Raw genomic sequence first — 20562 nt, 5'->3', positions numbered from 1 at the left:
AAGCATAGTCCTAGCCATATCTTCAAGTGTCTTATTCTTTCTTTCAACTACTCCGTTTTTTGTGGAGTCCTATGAGCAGAAAAATTATGATATATGCCATGCACATTACAAAATTCAGCAAACTTTGCATTTTCAAATTCAGTTCCATGATCTGACCTAATTGATGCAAGATGATTACCTAGTTGTTTCTGAGTTTCTCTAACAAAGGAAGTAAACATATCAAATGCTTCATCTTTAGATATTAAAAATAATGTCCAGGTAAACCTAGAGTAATCATCAACAAGCACCATCATATATCTTTTACCACCCCTGCTTAAAGTTCTCATTGGACCACAGAGATCCATATGGACCAGTTCCATCGATCTGGTTGTGCTTACCACTTTCTTGCATTTAAAAGAGGATCTTACCTATTTCCCCCTTGCACGAGGCTCACAAATTTTGTATTCCTTAAACTTGATGTTAGGCAGCCCTGTCACCAGGTCCTTGGAGACTAATTTATTGAGTTGACTCAGACTTGCATGTCCAAGTCTCTTGTGCCATATGAGGGGATCATTATCCAACAAATTTAAGCAAGTGAGTTCATTTTCTGAAAGAGTGGATAGATCTACAATGTATATAGTGTTTACTCTTTTTCCATGCAAATTAATCTTGTCGGTGGTAAGATTTATCACAAAATATTTGGTAGAGGTGAATGCTACCAAGTTACCCCGGTCACACAGTTGTGATACACTGATTAGGCTATATTTCAAGCTATCGATCAAGTATACATTCTCAATGGGGTGTGAGTCTGTCTTACATACCTTTCCAACCCCAATGATCTCATCTTTCTTACCATTTCCAAAGGAGACATTACCTCCTTTGAGGTCCTCAAGTGAAAGGAACTGGTTCTTGCTTCCTGTCATATGTTTTGAGCAACCACTATTCATGTACCATATTTGACTATTCCCCTTCACTTGGACCTGCAAAAGGAAATCAGGTTAGGAACCCAAACTAGTTTGGGTCCCTTTCTATAGGCAAAAGGGTGAATTAGATTCTTTTTAGCCCATTCTGGCAGCCTATCTTTTCCTTGAACAAATATTTTGTTCTTTTGACTAGACTTTTCTTTTGCAGTACACTCACTTTTGTAGTGACCAGTCTTACCATAGTGTGTGCAAATTTTGTTCTCAGGAAGTGTGATATACTTGCTTTTGGGGTCCCACTTAGGTGCACGGGTCTCGTAGCCAAGTCCTCTCCTATTGCTACTATGGTGTTCTTGTAGCCATGAAAGTGCATCAGACGACCTATTTCACTTACAAGTTCTGTCTAGCTCATGCTTAACCTTACTTAGATCCTCCTTTAGGACCCTTATTTGCTCATCTCTTTTGTATAACTCATCTTTCATTTTTCCTAGAATTTCTTCTAAAGTCAGATGTGTGTGATCAGCTTTCTTTTTACCTGTTCCTAATTTCAATTTCAAATTTTCAGATCTAAGCTCTAGCACAATGGTGTCAAGTTCAAGAACCTAGTTTTTAGCTCATCATTTTTACTATCACTTTCACTAGCCTTAAGTTCCAGATTTTTGCACTTAGCTTTCAAAATCACACATTCCTTAGACAGCTATTCATTTTCATTGTTTATAACCTCAAATTCATCAATGAAATCCAAAAGTAACTCAGATAGACTTTCTTTAGACAAAAACTTATTCTTGCCTTTGAGATGAATTATACTTATCTCAGATTCCTCATCAGATTCTCCAATGGCCATAAGTGCTTGTTCATCTCCATCTTCATCCTCTGAATCTTCATCTGAACTTTCTTCCCAGGCAGCAACCATAGACTTTGTTGGTCCTTTGTTCTTTATGGGATGAACTTGTTCCTTCGTTCAGTCCTTTCCTTTTTCCATTCAATTTCCCGTCGAGGACAATTTTTGATGTGGTGATCAGTCTTCCCACACTTGTAGCAGCCCTTGTTGGTCTGTTTTTCAGGAACCCTTGGTTTGTTGTAGCTTTCACCTCTTGAGGAACCCTCTCATCTCATATGATACTTCTTGAAGTCCTTTGTGATCATAGCCATTTCATCCTCTTTTAGATCAGCGCCTTCAGTGATTCTGAGTGTCAGGCTTCTTTCCTTCTTGGGTGCATCCATCTTCATGGTTTTCCTTCTAAGTTCATAGGCAGTAAGATTTCCAATTAGCTCATCTAACTTAAGAGTGGCAATGTTCTTTGATTCCTGAATTGCGGTGATTTTGCTTTCCCAAGTGACTGGCAAAACCCTTGTCAGAATCTTCTCAACTTTGTCTTCTTCAAGAATAACCCTTCCAAGAGACTTAAGTTCATTTGTTAGTGTGGTGAACCTTGTATACACCTCTTGGATGGTTTCTCCTTTCTTCATGGTGAAATTCTCATATTGAGAATACAGCAGTGTTCCTCTTGACCTCTTCACTTGAGGAGTTCATTCATGAGCCACTTGCAGAATGTCTCAGATTTTCTTAGCAGTGGTACAACTTTGAATTCTACTATACTCGTCTGGACCAAGTCTACACACAAGCCATTTCTTGGTCTTAGCATTCTTTTCCCACTTCCTCAAGTCCTCAGTATTGCAGTCAACTCTTGTTTTTGGCATATCTACTCCTTCAACATTTTTTTTCATGGTAGCCAGGGGACCATCAGTAACAATGTCTCATAGCTCATAGTCTTCTTCGATGATGTGATCTCTCATCTTGTTTTTTCACTAAGAGTAGTACTGGCCATTAAAGAGTAGAGGCCTAGCAGTGGATTGCCCTTCCCAATTTCAAGGGAAGTTGCACTCATCTTGATTTGTTCCTAAGGTGTTATCTCTTCAAGGATAACCAGCTCTAATACCAATTAATATTTTACACTTCAATACCACACAAGAGAGGGGGGGGATGATTTGTGTGGTGATCAATTTTCTCTTAAGCTGATTATGGAAGGACCTGGTTCTTCTAAGTATTCCTTAACCTACTATTACAGAAATAATAAATGTGAAAAGTAAAGAACACAAGTATTTTATGTGGAAAACACCTGGCTCAAAAGGTGAAAAAACCAAGACCTACTTCCTAGTAGGATAACTCTTCACTAAATCACTAAGCCAAAAACTACATTTAAAAAAATACTTTTGTAAACCTAGGACTAACTCTAATCCCGTAGTGGCAAACAACCTCTAACTGCTGAACAACTTCAAGTTAACTCTAACTTGAAAACTCTAAGTACCTATTACAATTGCCTCTAGATAAAGCTGAAAGGTACAATATAAAAACACCTACTATAATTGAACTAGAATAAAAGACAGACACTTGGGACTGGTTCTACTATCTGGTTCATGTAGCTTTAGGTTTACACACTGGAATCACACAAGAACTGCTTGCAAAATTGCCTTGCTATTTTGCTATCAATTCACGTTTTACTTCTACTTATGTGCGTACCTGTAAAATGAGAACATTTTACCATATATAAAGTTAGTAGATGAAGAAATAGTTAGAGTTCTAATGCTACTCTTCCTTGGTGGAAGAGTTCTAATTAATCTTAACTACTAAATCCTTCCTTATCTTGGATAATGTTCTCTTTGAGTAAGGAGTCCTTCTCCTTATCATTTATGCAATCTTTTCGATCAGGGAATATCCATTAAGCCAGAATATTTTTATCCCCTGCATGTGCATCTCACGTGCCTTGAGTCTGCCTGTGTCTATGTTTACCAGTGATGGATGTGGTTCATGTCTGAGTTCCTTTGTCAATCTTCAAAACTAACCTTTACTTGGGACAACACAACCTGTAAACCATCTATGGCAAACAACCTTGTATACATCCGAAGATGACTCTTATACCATCATCTCATGACACTCTTTTACGCTGTACATTTTCACCGCCCTGATTAGGCGTGCCTTATCAGGAAAAAGCATGCCCTTTGACAGCACCGTTGGTCTAGATTCATCCCACATTGCTGTCCGAATTTCATCAATATCCCTTCTGAGGGCATCCACATCTGACATACTTGGCAAATGATTAAGGTAGGGAATATGCCTTGAATGAAACAACACGTGGGACTCGTACACTCTAGGTCTAACGGGAGGTGGATCATGCTCCCTCGTCAAATCAGGTTCGGCATTCTCTTCCTCCTCATCATCACCCTCGTCAGGTAAGGGTGTGTCAACTCCAGACTCATCGTTATTGTTGTCATAATCACTATTCTCTTCCTCACTCTGCGCACCTGCCAGATCCCGATTAAATACGTCGTCTTTGGGCAACTGAGTAAGGACATGACATCAAGTTGCTCGTTTTCACTACACAACCAAAGAAATAATGAGTTACTCAATTTGGTCCAAACAATACATATAACTTTATATATTCACTTACAAATCATAATGTGTTGATATCCCATGATGCACATTATTGTCACGACCCAAACTGGAGGGCCATGACTAGCACCCGACCATACTTGCAGAGCACCAACGTACATTTCATCTAACCTTCATTATTATCGTTTAGGGCTGACGAGATCAATATAAATGGTAGACCTGGATCATGGACAACCAGCAATAAAATATGACGACATGAACATACATAGCAGGGGATGACCAGACAATCAAGAAACTACATATAAGGTATGAGCTACCATGCTACCATGAAAGACTATATAACAAAAACCAGCCGACAAGGCATACCAAACTATACATGAGTCGACACTTGTCTATGAGCCTCTAAAGGAACATAAGTGCTGCAACATAGCCGGAACAGGGCCCCGACATACCCATAATGTCTATAACAAAAATGCATACCAAGACCAAGGCAAGTCCGGAGAAGGGATCTCGCCAATCACCGTTGAACTGGACAGCCTACTGTGGTGGGGGAGCTGCACCTGCCTGTCTATCAGGACCTGCAGCACGACATGCAGCGTCCACAAATAAAAGGACGTCAGTACGAATAAAGTACTGAGTATGTAAGGTAGGGAACCATAAATACGATCAGTAATGTAAGCAAGGATAGAGAATATACAACCTGTAACATCTTAGTACCTCTGAGGGCTACTGACATGAAATGCATGATACATATGTATAAATACATAAACCTTTAAAACATTCGCCTCTTTGGGCATCATCATCATCATATCGTACCCGACCATAATAGGCTCGGTAAAATATGTACCTGGCCATCATAAGGCTCGGTAGAATCGTACCCGGCCACGTGAAGCTCGGTAAAACCCAACTGATCAGTGGTTGCACAATAGGTGTCGTACTCGGCCAACTATAGCGTGGCTCGGTAGAGTAAAATAGATACATATATATATATAATGCATGCTCGACTCATGGAATCACATTCTAAACCTATCGGAGTGACGTAAGGTCGGTATCCTCTATACACGTTATTAGGACTAACTCTTCACTATGAACCTTATGAGAATCACGAAGTACCAACAACATTGATAATATAAGAATAAGAGAAGCAACATTAACATCAATCGTTCCATAAGAGGGAAAACAATGTAAGTACTGCTAGCTTCTAAGAGTAGAGTATCTTGGAAGCTTGTTCATTACATTATGTACAATCGGAGTCGTGTAAAAGAAGGAAAGGGATAGCCTCACATACCTTGTATATACTGCCCCAATCTCAAGCTATGGAATTGTCAAAACTCCTTAGTCTACAATAAGAGAAACGATACTATCGTTATCATTTAAGCGTCATAACTATTATGTATCGACCACAACCTATTTTACGATGAAACGGACAACACCTCCCCTGTATATATGACTTCACACCATTCAAAACAGTCACCAAACAGCCCAAACAACATCAATAATAAATATATTGAGCCTCCCAAAATAGTCCACGCACAACCTAATCACTCCATACATACGACGACCACCGTAGTCGTGTCAAACGACCCGGAAATATTACGAATAACTATCATCCCACAACCCTACATATATATGGTGTTTCTCCACACCCTTTCTCCTCCAAAACTCCACAAAACAGTAGTAAAATACGCAGCCCAACAGCAACGCAAAACAGTCCACAAAATAATAACATTACTACCAAGCCTTTCGATATATATTTCACAAGTTCTAGCTTCAATGGCTTAGCCGCAACTTGGATAATCTTAAATACATATAGAGTAAGAGGTTCCTTACCTTTATACAGAAATAACAACTCCAATTTGACCTTAAATTTCCATGAAATATCCCTCCAATGCTGCCACAACAACAAAAAAGCGAAACTAGCGATCAATTAGTGTTTTTCGGCACTAGAATCACTTTAGAAGGCTTGAAATCACCTAGGATTGATATTAAGAACATGAGGGAGTATTTACAGAACATAAACCCTTTAAAAAAACCTCCCACACGAGCTGGAACGACACAAAAATGAGCAACAACAAGAAGAACACGAGACTTACTAGCGCCACAGAATTCCCGACACTTGATTTGTGTTTTTTGCCCTTTTTTTGGGTTTTGAATCTTGAGAGAACCTTGAGAGAATGTTACTAGGGTTCTAAGGTCTGAAAATAGTGAGAATAAATGACTTAAAATGGGTTGGAGGCATCCTATATAGGTCCAAATATCTTAAACCACCTTAGTGGGCCCCATAGAGAGGTGCTTGGCGCAGTCTCGCGAAAATGCGAATATCTCTCTACTCCAAGATCGTATAGATGAACAGTTTAATGCGTTGGAAACTAGACTCATAGATATTTAATCTGGTTGGTAGATCACCCCATAATTCCTTTTAAATTAGGAGAAAAGATTAGAAACATTTGACCTAATGTTTAAGTAAAATTATGAACCTAAGTTGCGACAACTTTTGTCGACTTTTGTTTCATAACTCGTTTGACTTCAAGACTTATGATACGGATATTATATGATTAAAATACCTTAATACATGACCTCTTGAGTGTATTAAGCACCGCTAGATTTACCTGAAAATACGAGTTACAACATCCTTGATTCATTTAACTTCTAATACTTGTTAATCACCCTTATACACTCTTGTATCACTTAAGACCAATAGGATTGACTTCTTATCATCTCAAAGATAATTCCTTCTTGGATTTATGTTAACTAATATATGGCATGAACTAACACATGTGGATATGGGTTGTAACACCGTTGTAACACCCTCCCCTCTTAGGAACATTCGTCCTCGAATGTAATGGTTCATGGGGAGTTTAAATCATCGTGGATTCCAATGGAAATTTCCGATCAATTTTCCCCTATAAAATGGTCACTAGCAAAACTTGCAAGAAATTAAGCCCAACATATGGCTTCACAAGGCTACACAAAGCATTATGCATATTTACATTATCTACATATCACCATTTTGTATTAAGGAGGAGTATTCTCAAATTATTGCTTACCTCATAGAGCCGTTTCACCTTCCAATGTATCCTGTCTTCCACCAGCATCCTTGTTATCTTCATTCTGGAATAGGTAAGGGTATTTAGACTTCATCTCCTCTTCTGTTTCCCATGTCATTTCTTCCATATTTTTGTTCCTCCACAATACTTTGACGGAAGCTACATCTTTTGTTCTCAACTTGCAAACTTGTCGATCTAATATCGCCACTGGCACTTCTTCATATGATAGGTCCTTTGTGACTTGTACATCTTTGATAGGGACGACTCGAGAAGGGTCTCCAATACATTTCCTCAACATAGATACATGGAATACTGGGTGGACAAATTCCAATTCGGATGGCAATTCTAACTCATAAGCAACCTGTCCAATCCGTCGAAGAATTTTATATGGCCCGATATACCTTGGACTCAGCTTACCTTTCTTCCCAAAACGCATAATACCCTTCATTGGTGAGATCCTCAGGAAAACCCAATCACCAACCTCAAACTCTAGATCACGACGTTGGACATCAGAATAAGATTTTTGCCTGCTTTGTGCCGTCCTCAATCACTCCTGTATCACTTTCACCTTCTCAATAGCTTGGTGAATCAAATCTGGCCCATATAATTCTGTTTCACCGACTTCGAACCATCCAACTGGTGATCTACATCTTCTCCCGTATAGTGCCTCATATGGGGCCATTTTAATACTGGAATGGTAGCTATTATTGTAGGCGAATTCTATGAGTGGAAGATGGTCATCCCAATTTCCCTTAAAATCTAGAACACATGCTCGTAGCATATCTTCCAGTGTCTAAATGGTACGTTCAGCCTGTCTGTCAGTCTACGGATGAAATGTAGTGCTGAGATTTACTTGTGTGCCTAAACCCTTCTGGAAAGACCTCCAAAAGTTAGCCGTAAATTGAGCTTCTTGGTCTGATATAATAGATACGGGCACACCATGAAGCCTAACAATCTCCTTGATATACAACTTCGCATAATCTTCAGCCGTGTAAGTTGTCTTCACTGGCAGAAAATGGGCACATTTTGTAAGTCGATCAATTATCACCCAGATGGAGTCAAACTTATGATAAGAGCGAGGTAATCCAATAATGAAGTCCATATTAATCACCTCCTATTTCCAGGTCGGAATCTCTATATTCTGAAGCAATCCACCGGGTTTCTGATGTTCTATCTTTACTTGTTGACAATTGGGACACTGGGCTACAAATTCCACAATAGACTTCTTCATGTTATCCCACTAATACTGCTCCTTAACATCATGATACATCTTTGTCGAGCCGGGATGGATGGAATATCGAGATTGATGAATCTCATTCATAATCTTCTCTCGCAACCCTGCCACATTAGGCACACACAATCGGCTCTGGTATCTCAGTGCCCCATCTTTTCCGATCTCAAAAGCCGTACTTTTACACTGTTGAATGCTTTCTCTTAATCGTACTAAGATAGGATCTTCATATTGTCGTGCTTTTACCTCGGCTACCAAAGATGATTCTGATGTATTCTGTACAGTAACACCTCCGTCATCAGAGTCTAACAATCTGATTCTCATATTGGCTAGCTGATGAAGCTCTTTAGTCAACCCCCCATCTACCTGCCTCAATATGTACTAAGCTTTCCATTGATTTACGGCTGAGAGCATCTGCCACAATATTGGCTTTACCGGGATGATATAATATCTCGATGTCGTAGTCTTTCAGTAATTCAAGCCACCTACGCTGCCTCAAATTCAACTCTTTCTGCTTGAAGATGTATTGTAAACTCTTGTGATCTGTGTAGATGTCAACGTGGACGCTGTATAAGTAGTGCCGCCATATCTTCAAAGCATATATTACTGCAGTCAATTCCAAATCATGGGTTGGATAATTCTTTTCATGCTTCTTCAATTGTCTTGATGCATAAGCAATCACCTTCCCACGCTGTATCAATACGCACCCCAAACCTAAATCTGAGGCATCACAATATACCATATAACCTTCTGTTCCTTCAGGAAGAGTGAGCACTGGTGCGGATGTCAATCGATTCTTCAGCTCCTGAAAACTACGTTCACAAGTGTTAGACCACTAGAACTTGGTAGCTTTCTGTGTTAACTTAGTCAGTAGTGATGATATAGAGGAAAACCCTTCCACAAACTGCCTATAATATCCTGCTAGCCCTAGGAAGCTGCGGACTTCTGATGGTGTTGTAGGTCTCGGCCAATTCTTTACTGCATCGATCTTCTAAGTGTCGACACTAATACCCTCATCAAATATCACATGGCCAAGGAATGCTACTGAGTTCAGTCAGAATTCACATTTGGAGAGCTTAGCATATAACTTACGATCCTGAAGCATCTGTAATACTATCCGCAAGTGGCCCGCATGTTCCGCCTCCGAACGAGAATACACTAGAATGTTATCAATGAATACAATCACGAACACATCAAGATAGGGCCTGAATATAGTATTCATGAGATCCATAAAAGTTGTTGGGGCATTTGTTAGCCCGAACGACATCACCAAGAACTCAAAGTGCCCATATCTTGTCCGGAAGGCCGTCTTTGGAATATCCTTCTCCTTAACCCTCACCTGATGATACCCTGAATGTAAATCAATCTTGGAGAAATACTTGGCACCCTGGAGTTGGTCAAACATGTCATCAATTCTTGGAAGTGGATACTTGTTCTTTATAGTAGACTTATTCAATTGTCGATAGTCGATACACATCCGTAACGACCCGTCTTTCTTCCGCACAAATAGGACTAGCGCACCCCAAGGTGAAGTGCTAGGCCTAATGAAGCCCTTATCCATCAAGTCCTTCAACTGCACCTTCAACTCTCGCAACTCTGCCGGGGCCATTCTGTATGGAGGGATAGAGATCGGTTGAGTGTCAGGCAACATATCAATGCTAAACTCAATCTCCCTTTCAGGAGGAAGACCTGGGAGTTCATCTGGGAAAACATATGGAAATTTGTTGACCACGGGGATTGATTGTAGAGTAGGCGGCTTCGCCTCCGCATCCCTAACGTGAACGAGATGATAAATGTAACCTTTTGAGATCATTTTCCTTGCCTTAAGATAGGAAATAAACCTACCTTTCGGTGTAGCAATGTTCCCTTTCCATTCAATGACGGGTTCACCTGGAAATTGGAACCTAACCATCTTCGTACGACAATCAACATTTGCATAGCATGAGGCCAACCAGTCCATTCCCATTATCACATCAAAATCAACCATTTCTAACTCAAATAAATTTGCCGAGGTTTGACGACTACAAATCATCACAGTGCAACCTCTATATACCCTTCTAGCAATCACAGAATCTCCTATCGGAGTAGATACCGCAAGGGGTTTACTTATCAATTCAAGGTTCAATGCCAAACTTATTAGCCACAAAGGGTGTAACATATGATAATGTAGATCCCGGATCAATCAGCGCATATACATCATAAGAAAACACAGACAATATACCTGTAACAACATCTGGAGACGACTCGAGATCCTGTCGACCTACTAGAGCATAGGTTCGATTTTGAGCACCACTCGAACTCGGCACTGCACCTCTACCCCTACCACGACCTGTCGACTGCTGAAAACCCCGTGTTGGAGGTCGAACTGATGAGGAAGAACCAGACACAGATCCAGTCGGCTGAGCCATACCATCACCTCCTCTGTTAGGACAATCCCACATCATATGGCCAGGCTGTCCGCACGAATAGCACGCATCAGAACCTCGACGGCACAGTCCAAAGTGGGCCTTGCTGCACTGATCACAATGTGGTGTTGGGGGTCTCATCTGACTAGTATCCCTGTGATGTTGCGAGCCAGATGCCCGCGAACTCTAACCTGGACCAGAATAAGATCGATCATATCGAGGCCTCTGAAACTGTGGAGGAGCACTAGCTACAGGTGGCACCGAACTCCTCGAAAATTGTGGCCTGACGCTGCCTCTGAAGTCATCAGAATACCCTGCAAATCTCGCCCTCTTATGCTGGCCCCTATCCTGCTCCCTAACTGCCCTCTGCTAGCGCTTACGATCCTCTAGGGTCTGGGCATAAGCTTGAATACGGGAAATATCCATGCCCTCTACCAAGGAGGCTGTCGTACACTCATTTATCAGATGTGGTCCCAACCCATTCATGAACATATGCACCCTATCACTCATCTCGGCCACCATATGGGGAGAATACCTTGCCAAAGAATCAAACTGCATACTGTACTCTCGCACACTCATATTACCTTGTCTAAGGTTCAAAAACTTATCAGCTCTAGCTCGGCGTATCTCAACTAGCAAGTAGTGACGAAGAAAGGCCTCAGAAAATTCCTTCCACACAGCTGGAGGAGCGTTCGGACCTCTGGATCTCTCCCAACTATCATACTAGAGAATCACTAAATCCCGTAGCCGATAAGAAGCCAACTCTACTGCCTCTATATCACTAACATGCATAACCCGCAGTGTACGATGAACCTGGTCAATAAAAGTCTGTGGGTCCTCCTTGGGGTCTGATCCGGTAAACACTGGAGGGTCTAAATTAATAAAATCATGAACTCTCATACTAACTGGTTTCTCAGCAGCACCTGTATTCTGCCTCTGAGCCTGAGCAGCTAAAAAGCTAGTCAATAACTGCAAAGCACTCCGCATATCCTGGTCTGTAGTGCCATACGAAGGAACTGGAGGTGCGGGGTGCCTTCTAATATCCTCTGGAGGAGATGGAGTAGATGAGGTATGAGAGGGCATCTCACTCTGAGCCTCACTTTGTCCTGCTCTGGCTTGGGGCACCTGACTGATACCCTCTACCGCTGCTGTATCAAGTCGTCTACTAATCGAATGCTTCCTAGTCGAAGGCATCACTAAAAGAAAACAAGGTGAATATTAGAGACGAACACTTACGACTCAACTCTACGCACGATCTAGATTCAGGAAGAAGGTAACAACCCTAGATGTCATGTAGCCTCCTGATTATAAATGTGGCGCGCTACACATCCATAATCAAGACTCTACTAGACACGGCTCATAGACAACCCCTAGGACAGACTTGCTCTGATACCAAGTTTGTCACGACCCAAACTGGAGGGCCATGACTAGCACCCGACCATACTTGCCGAGCACCAACGTACATTTCATCTAACCTTCATTATATCTTTTAGGGCTGATGAGATCAATATAAATGGTAGACCTGGATCATGGACAACCAGCAATAAAATATGACGACATGAACATACATAGCAGGGGATGACCAGACAATCAAGAAACTACATATAAGGTATGAGCTACCACGCTACCATGAAAGACTATATAACAAAAACCAGCCGACAAGGCATACCAAACTATACATGAGTCGACACTTGTCTATGAGCCTCTAAAGGAACATAAGTGCTGCAACATAGCCGGAACAGGGCCCCGACATACCCATAATGTCTATAACAAAAATGCATACCAAGACCAAGGCAAGTCCGGAGAAGGGATCTCGCCAATCACCGCTGAACTGGATAGCCTACTGTGGTGGGGGAGCTGCACCTGCCTGTCTATCAGGACCTGCAGCACGAACATGCAGCGTCCACAAATAAAAGAACGTCAGTACGAATAAAGTACTGAGTATGTAAGGCAAGGAACCATAAATACGATCAGTAATGTAAGCAAGGATAGAGAATATACAACCTGTAACATCTTAGTACCTCTGAGGGCTACTGACATGAAATGCATGATACATATGTATAAATACATAAACCTTTAAAACATTCGCCTCTGTGGGCATCATCATCATCATATCGTACCCGGCCATAATAGGCTCGGTAAAAAACGTACCCGGCCATCATAAGGCTCGATAGAATCGTACCCGGCCACGTGGAGCTCGGTAAAACCCAACTGATCAGTGGTTGCACAATAGGTGTCGTACCTATATATATATATATATATATATATATATATATATATATATATATATATATATATATATATATATATATATATATATATATATATATATATATATATATATATATATATATATATATATATATAATGCATGCTCGACTCATGGAATCACATTCTAAACCTTTCGGAGTAACGTAAGGTCGGTATCCTCTGTACACGTTATTAGGACTAACTCTTCACTATGAACCTTTTGAGAATCACGAAGTACCAACAACATTGATAACATAAGAATAAGAGAAGCAACATTAACATCAATCGTTCCATAAGAGGGAAAACAATGTAAGTACTGCTAGCTTCTAAAAGTAGAGTATCTTGGAAGCTCGTTCATTACATTATGTACAATCGGAGTCGTGCAAAAGAAGGAAAGGGATAGCCTCACATACCTTGTATATACTGCCCCAATCTCAAGTTATGCAATTGTCAAAACTCCTTAGTCTACAATAAGAGAAACGATACTATCGTTATCATTTAAGCGTCATAACTATTATGTATCGACCACAACCTATTTTACGATGAAACGGACAACACCTCCCCTATATATATGACTTCACACCATTCAAAACAGTCACCAAACAGCCCAAACAACATCAATAATAAACATATTGAGCCTCCCAAAATAGTCCACGCACAGCCTAATCACTCCATACATACGACGACCACCGTAGTCGTGTCAAACGACCCAGAAATGTTACGAATAACTATCATCCCAAAACCCTACATATATATGGTGTTTCTTCACACCCTTTCTCCTCCAAAACTCCACAAAACAGTAGTAAAATACGCAGCCCAACAGCAACGCAAAATAGTCCACAAAACAATAACATTACTACCAAGCCTTTCGATATATATTTCACAAGTTCTAGCTTTAATGGCTTAGCCGCAACTTGGATAATCTTAAATACATATAGAGTAAGAGGTTCCTTACCTTTATACAGAAAGAACAACTCCAATTTGACCTTAAATTTCCATGAAATATCCCTCCAATGCTGCCACAACAACAAAAAAGCGAAACTAGCGATCAATTAGTGTTTTTCGGCACTAGAATCACTTTAGAAGGCTTGAAATCACCTAGGATTGATATTAAGAACATGAGGGAGTATTTACAGAACATAAACCCTTTAAAACAACCTCCCACACGAGCTGGAATGACACAAAAATGAGCAACAACAAGAAGAACAAGAGACTTACTAGCGCCACGGAATTCCCGACACTTGATTTGTGTTGTTTGCCCTTTTTTTGGGTCTTGAATCTTGAGAGAACCTTGAGAAGATGTTCCTAGGGTTCTAAGGTCTGAAAATAGTGAGAATAAATGACTTAAAAAGGGGTTGGAGGCATCCTATATAGGTCCAAATATCTTAAACCGCCTTAGTGGGCCCCATAGAGAGGTGCTTGGCGCAGTCTCGCGAAAATGTGAATATCTCTCTACTCCGAGATCGTATCGATAAACGGTTTAATGAATTGGAAACTAGACTCATAGATCTTTAATTTGATTGGTATATCACCCTGTAATTCCTTATAAATTAGGAGAAAAGATTAGAAACATTTGACCTAATGTTTAAGTAAAATTATGAACCTAAGTTGCGACAACTTTTGTCGACTTTTGTTTCATAACTCGTTTGACTTCAAGACTTATGATACGGATATTATATGATTAAAATACCTTAATACATGACCTCTTGAGTGTATTAAGCACCGCTATATTTACCTGAAAATACGAGTTACAACATCCTTGATTCATTTAACTTCTAATACTTGTTAATCACCCTTATACACTCTTGTATCACTTAAGACCAATAGGATTGACTTCTTATCATCTCAAAGATAAGTCCTTCTTGGATTTATGTTAACTAATATATGGCATGAACTAACACATGTGGATATGGGTTGTAACAATTATCTTGTTGATGCTGACTCCCGGATGGACCACCATAATCCAACACACAAAACTAGGCATATTCCAATTGGCTGTTGGTTCATAACTTGTAAAATTCATATCTGGTTGGTATCCCCTGTGGAATATATGAGTGTTAATACAAACATAATACACTAAAATATACATCTTAACACAAAGGAAAATTGAAGTTTACCACTCGGCTTGTGGATTATGTATACTAGGGGAGAAATTATTTCCTCGCTCCTCATTCGCTCGTGGAGATAAGTTTAGATCCGGCAAAACTCTTTCAGCCGGAACCTTTTCAGTCAAAACTGCTCCAAAATAACTACCCGATGATTGGGAGATTTTCCTACTTTGCACAATCTCATTATTGCGAACGTCTTCAGCACTAACATACATTTCCAACAGTTTTATCACAATAAATTCCCGGTATTTATCCGGAGTCCTCAAAAAATCTCTCAAAGTTTCATCGTCTTCGATGTTAAACTTAGCATAACAAGCAACCCTTTGTGGAGTCACAAAATATGGATATCTTCCGGTTATTTTAAGGTTCATGACTGAACGTTTGCTCATACTCATTTTTTACATTACAACGATATCAATGTATCGTACTCCATTGTAAGTGGCAACTTAAATGAGACTGTGGAGATAAACTATAGTTTACTGAGTTATTCACCACAACAATCTCACCCACCAATATAATGAAGCCCTAATTCTTTGCTCTTCAGACATTATGATAAAATGCAAACCAACTTAAGGAATAAAAATTTCACAAGACTTGAGAATTTTTCTGAATGAATTTTTACAAAATCCTTAATGTCTTTAAATAAGGCAATGCCCAAGCACAAGGGTTGAATTTTTTGAGGTGTAACGCCTTTAATTAGGGCGCTATACCCATTTGAATTATTGTTATGACAGTTAAGTGCAGAAGAATTATTGGTGGGCCCACAAAACATATATAGCGCCCTTTATTACGGCGCTATACCCTCCTGTCTTTTCAAATTCAAGTATAACACTGTAATAAAAGGCGCTATATGTATAATACCCTTTTAAAGGGCGCTATACCTAACTGTGCAAACGACCATTAAGGTATTGCGCCCTTTAAAAGGGCATTATATGTATTTTGGTCATTAACTTTTTTTTCATACATTTCCATCGTTTGAGTCCAAAAGAACCACATTTTGGTTCCGGACTCTTCAACTAAGCACATAGTATTCGATACATATAAAGATCATTTCAACATGTAATTTGCTATCATAAAACTTCCTTGAGTAAACTTGGGAGCTCACACAGTTTGAGAAGGAGAGTTTCCATCTCTACATTCTCCATTGAGCTTGAAAATAAGAATTTGAGGTATTTTTGTACTTTCTCTCCTTGATTTACTTATCGTCTCATGAGATCGAATCTTTTATAGTGTATACATATCCTGAGATTAAAATATTACGTACGCTTCAGTAATCATATAGTCCGTTGACTCACTCCAAGTTCAAGAACGTCTAAGGGATGCACGCCGAGGAGCTGTATGATCTTCAATAATTGACTAGAAGATGTTTGGAGAATTACTTGGAGGATTCATGCAAAGAATACCATGTTTGGAGTGTTGAGAATTGAAGAATCAAGACCCCAAGTCAAATCGTGTGACACGATTTCACCAACCATTGACTACGGTTCAAGAGGGGCTTGAAGAGCTGAAGAAAATAAGCTTTTGAAATTCGACACGGTTTGGCTGTGTGTTACAGTTGGGGTTACAGTTGAGGCTATGGTTTGGCCTGACGGGTCTTTTGGGAAATTAACTTGGAAACTTTTCCTATTTTACCCATTGAGTATTTATAATAGCCCATAGTTATTTCGTTAGCCACTTAACATATTTTGACATAAGAAAACTCTTGAGAGATATTTGGAACCTCTTGGTTCTAGTTCGACTTTGTATTACTTGTTTTCAAGACTTGAGTTCTTGAAGGTAATCTTTTTCTCCTTTCTTTATATCTAGGACTTCTAATTTGTCGTTTTTGGGAGGCGATCAGATAGTATTTTGATTGTTGCTTGAAACGTTTAATTAGGGTTCTAGATTTTCTTCATTATTCAGACTACTTTGATTATCTTAATCAAACCTATCATTAGTTTTACTTTTATTATTGTTATTTTCATGTTCCGCTATTTTGTTTATCTTGGATCGTATCAAGGAGAAAGTTAATTATATAAATATGCGTACAATTTGAGTACATGACATTAAGGACGAAATCATGCTAAAGAAAAGAGTGGAATTTTTGTTCGTAATACTATAATATTTTTTTATTTATTATAATGGTGGTGTTCATATTAATTTATGTGCACTTATTACTTTTGTCCTCCCCTAGTTCCAATATCAGGCAACGCCTACCAAAATTTAAATATTGAGACATTATATAACACTTTTGGCTAATATTATCCTTTATGTTGAAGGATAAGTTTAACTACCAAAATTTAAATAGAGAGAAATCTTATAATACTTTTGACTAATATCATCCTTTATGTTTACGGGTAAGTTTAACTTTGTCCTTAAAATATAAATTTGGACATTATATGTCCTAAAAAATGACAGCAATGGAATGCCAATCCTCGGGCTTTATTTGTAAAGTCTATATTCCTTGGTAATCAAAGCCCAAAGATCTATGAATTAGCCCATGCTTGACTAGCCAAGCAGACAAACGACCCTGCATCTTTTTTATCTCTCCCGCATTTTTATTTATATAAGTATTTCACATTTACGATGAAATTTCTGAAAATTGACGCACCACTTTTTATTATGGACAAAGGAATCCTGTCTCAGCCACTATAGCTGTTCGGAACCCACAAACCATTCCGACCGGGGGTCAGAATTTCTTCGAATATGTTCTTGAATTTATTCGAGATGTGAGTAAAACTCAAATTGGCGAAGAATATGGGCCCTGGGTTCCTTTTATTGGCACTATGTTTTTATTTATTTTTGTTTCTAATTGGTCAGGAGCTCTTTTACCTTGGAAAATCATACAATTACCTCATGGGGAGTTAGCCGCACCCACGAATGATATTCTACAGCTTCTTCTACATAGGCTCCGTAACTTCTGGAATTGAAAAATGAAGCTTTTCCAAGCCCGAAGTTTATAAAACTTTGAGCACATTTAAAACCTATTTGGCCAAGTTTATTTGTTAATTATTTATTTCATTATCGAATATCATTAACTTATAAACTATGTATGTTAATATATGTGTGTATAAACAAGTTTTGATTGTCACTAATAAAAAAACTTCTAAATTATAATTTAAAATTCATTTACAATATAATCTTTAGGAATTTGTTATAAAAATAATATTTATTTTTATCAATAATTTTTTATATTAACTGCATTGAAATATTTTTATAAAGTTCTGACTCTTTTTTATTTTTACTTTTGTAAATAGATATTAGAGCTTGATTCTTTGTCTTGAAAATAATATTTTTATAGTAAGTCTGTCGTATATATTTTTGAAAAAGAAATTTTTCGTGATTTTTAAGAAGTTTAATAAAATAAGTATTTTAAAAAGTTATAATTGACACATGGGGAAGAATATCTATCGTTTAAAGTTGAGGGAATTTTATTTTTTAAACACAGTTGAATGATTTTCACCCCTATTAGTTATTACTCTTGACAAATATCAGTTCCATTCATAACATTTGTTTGGAACAATTATGAACTCTCATTCCCTCGCTTTGCCATAAACCCCTTTCTAAAACCCTAGAAAATAGCACTTGGTGAAACATTCATACTAGGGCACAGAATATCCGGCGAAATGCCAGGTCTGACGTCAGAGTCCGACGACCTTGCAATGGTCCCAGTCTCGTCGGAGCCGGAAAATCATCCGGCGGTCATCTATCCTCTCCATCACGGTCTCAAATCCCCGGTTCATCGACTCTCCATTTCCTGGGCGCGTGGCAACACTCTCCAAGTCTCAGTTCTCGGGAAACCTCAGTTGGACACGGCGACAGACGTAGACGGCGGCGAGAGTGGCGGCGGTAGAGTGGTGGAGGTGAAGCTGAGTAACAGCGGAGATGAGGTAGTTGATGCCGCAAGATGGAGGAGAATAGCTTACGGTTCCGTCACTCCTTTCGCGCTTCTTCAGAGCCGCAAACATTCTCTGTCTGCTATGTCGTTGGATAACCCTCCTTACAAGGCACAGTGGTAAAATTGTGTAACTTAATTTAGCTCTATACCAAATGCACTCTATATTGTGATAAGTGTCTGGATTTAAAATGTAGTTTATAAAAAAGCAAAAAAATTTAACTTTGGAATTAGTTAGAGAGGATTGAGGAAGACTAACTGCGTGATACTTGTGTTTTCTGAATGTTTATGCAATTTATAATTTTTCATCAAGTAAAATGAATTTCATTTATAATGGAAAAGCTCCTTTATATAAGAGGTATACCTAAAAAAGAGAACCGCAAAATGATTTGATTCTCTACCAAAGATACCCAACCTTCTGGACGAACTACGAATAGGAATCTCATGGGTGAACGAAAAAAGCATATGTATGAAATCAAACTCTTTTAAGCCCTCCTGTTTTTCTCTTTCCATGCAATTCACATAAGTGCTAATGGAGCAACATTCCACACCCTGTGTTCTTCTCGTCCATCTTCTAAAAGTCTAGCTAAATGGAGCATTTTTCATAGTGCATGATATGGTTCATTGTAACTGAAACCATCTCTTAATCTCCTATTACACACGTGAATTTACCTGACAATGCAGTAGTAATGAGCCATGTCTTCTTCCGAATACACACGAAGCACTAGCTAACTGATGTAATCCTTCTTTCCCCTAGATTTTCACCTGTTAGAGTTGCTTCCTTCAGCGCCAACCAACAAAAAAGTACACCTTTCTTGGCACACTAGGAACCAAATTGACTTACGAGAGATGCCCGACTTCCCTCTGGCTAGCAACTTATTGTAATGATGTAGTTTTTACTGCAAATTATCCACCTTCTTCTACCTTAAAGAGTCCTAGCTTTCTAGATCTTATTGGTAAGGTTTGTTTATCAAGCATTTCAAGCAGACTGTGAAATTCTGCTGATCTCCCCATCATGAAAGTTCCTTCTAAGTGTAAGATCCCAAAGCACACTCCCATCATGTAAACTCGGAGCTTTCTAGACTTCTATCTCTTTTTGGCACAAAACTCTGCAGATGCTTGGAAGTGTGATCCTCAACATGTTCTTTCGCATCACATGCTACCTGAGAACTAACCTTGCTTCTGTCTCCTACCCTGAATGAGATATTTAGGTAAGTTTTTGGCAGTGGTGGTCCTGTGGCTGAAACCTTCTGTATAGGATTTGCAGGACTCCTTAGGCAGTTAGGTCATATATGAATGATGTGATGGGTTAATTTTTTGAAGTTTGGGAGTTGATCTCCTTTTTCTTTTGAAAATT

The 20562-nt window shown here is 39.1% G+C and overlaps 1 protein-coding gene across 1 annotated transcript; it reads left to right on the top strand.

Moving 5' to 3' along the window:
- Positions 1-18771: 18771 nt before the first annotated feature.
- LOC142179063 (nuclear pore complex protein NUP85-like) lies at positions 18772-19327 on the top strand (the record flags this gene model as incomplete). The annotated part of the gene is given in 1 exon segment (XM_075248865.1): positions 18772-19327. A coding segment is annotated over 1 exon segment (391 nt), but the record flags the coding sequence as incomplete, so codon positions are not given.
- Between the last annotated feature and the right edge of the window lie 1235 nt (positions 19328-20562).

This window comes from Nicotiana tabacum, unplaced genomic scaffold (assembly GCF_000715075.1).
Source record: "Nicotiana tabacum cultivar K326 unplaced genomic scaffold, ASM71507v2 Un00278, whole genome shotgun sequence".
NCBI lineage: Eukaryota > Viridiplantae > Streptophyta > Magnoliopsida > Solanales > Solanaceae > Nicotiana > Nicotiana tabacum.
The sequence above is the reverse complement of the archived record's forward strand: the minus strand, read 5'-3'. Positions and strand labels throughout refer to the sequence as shown.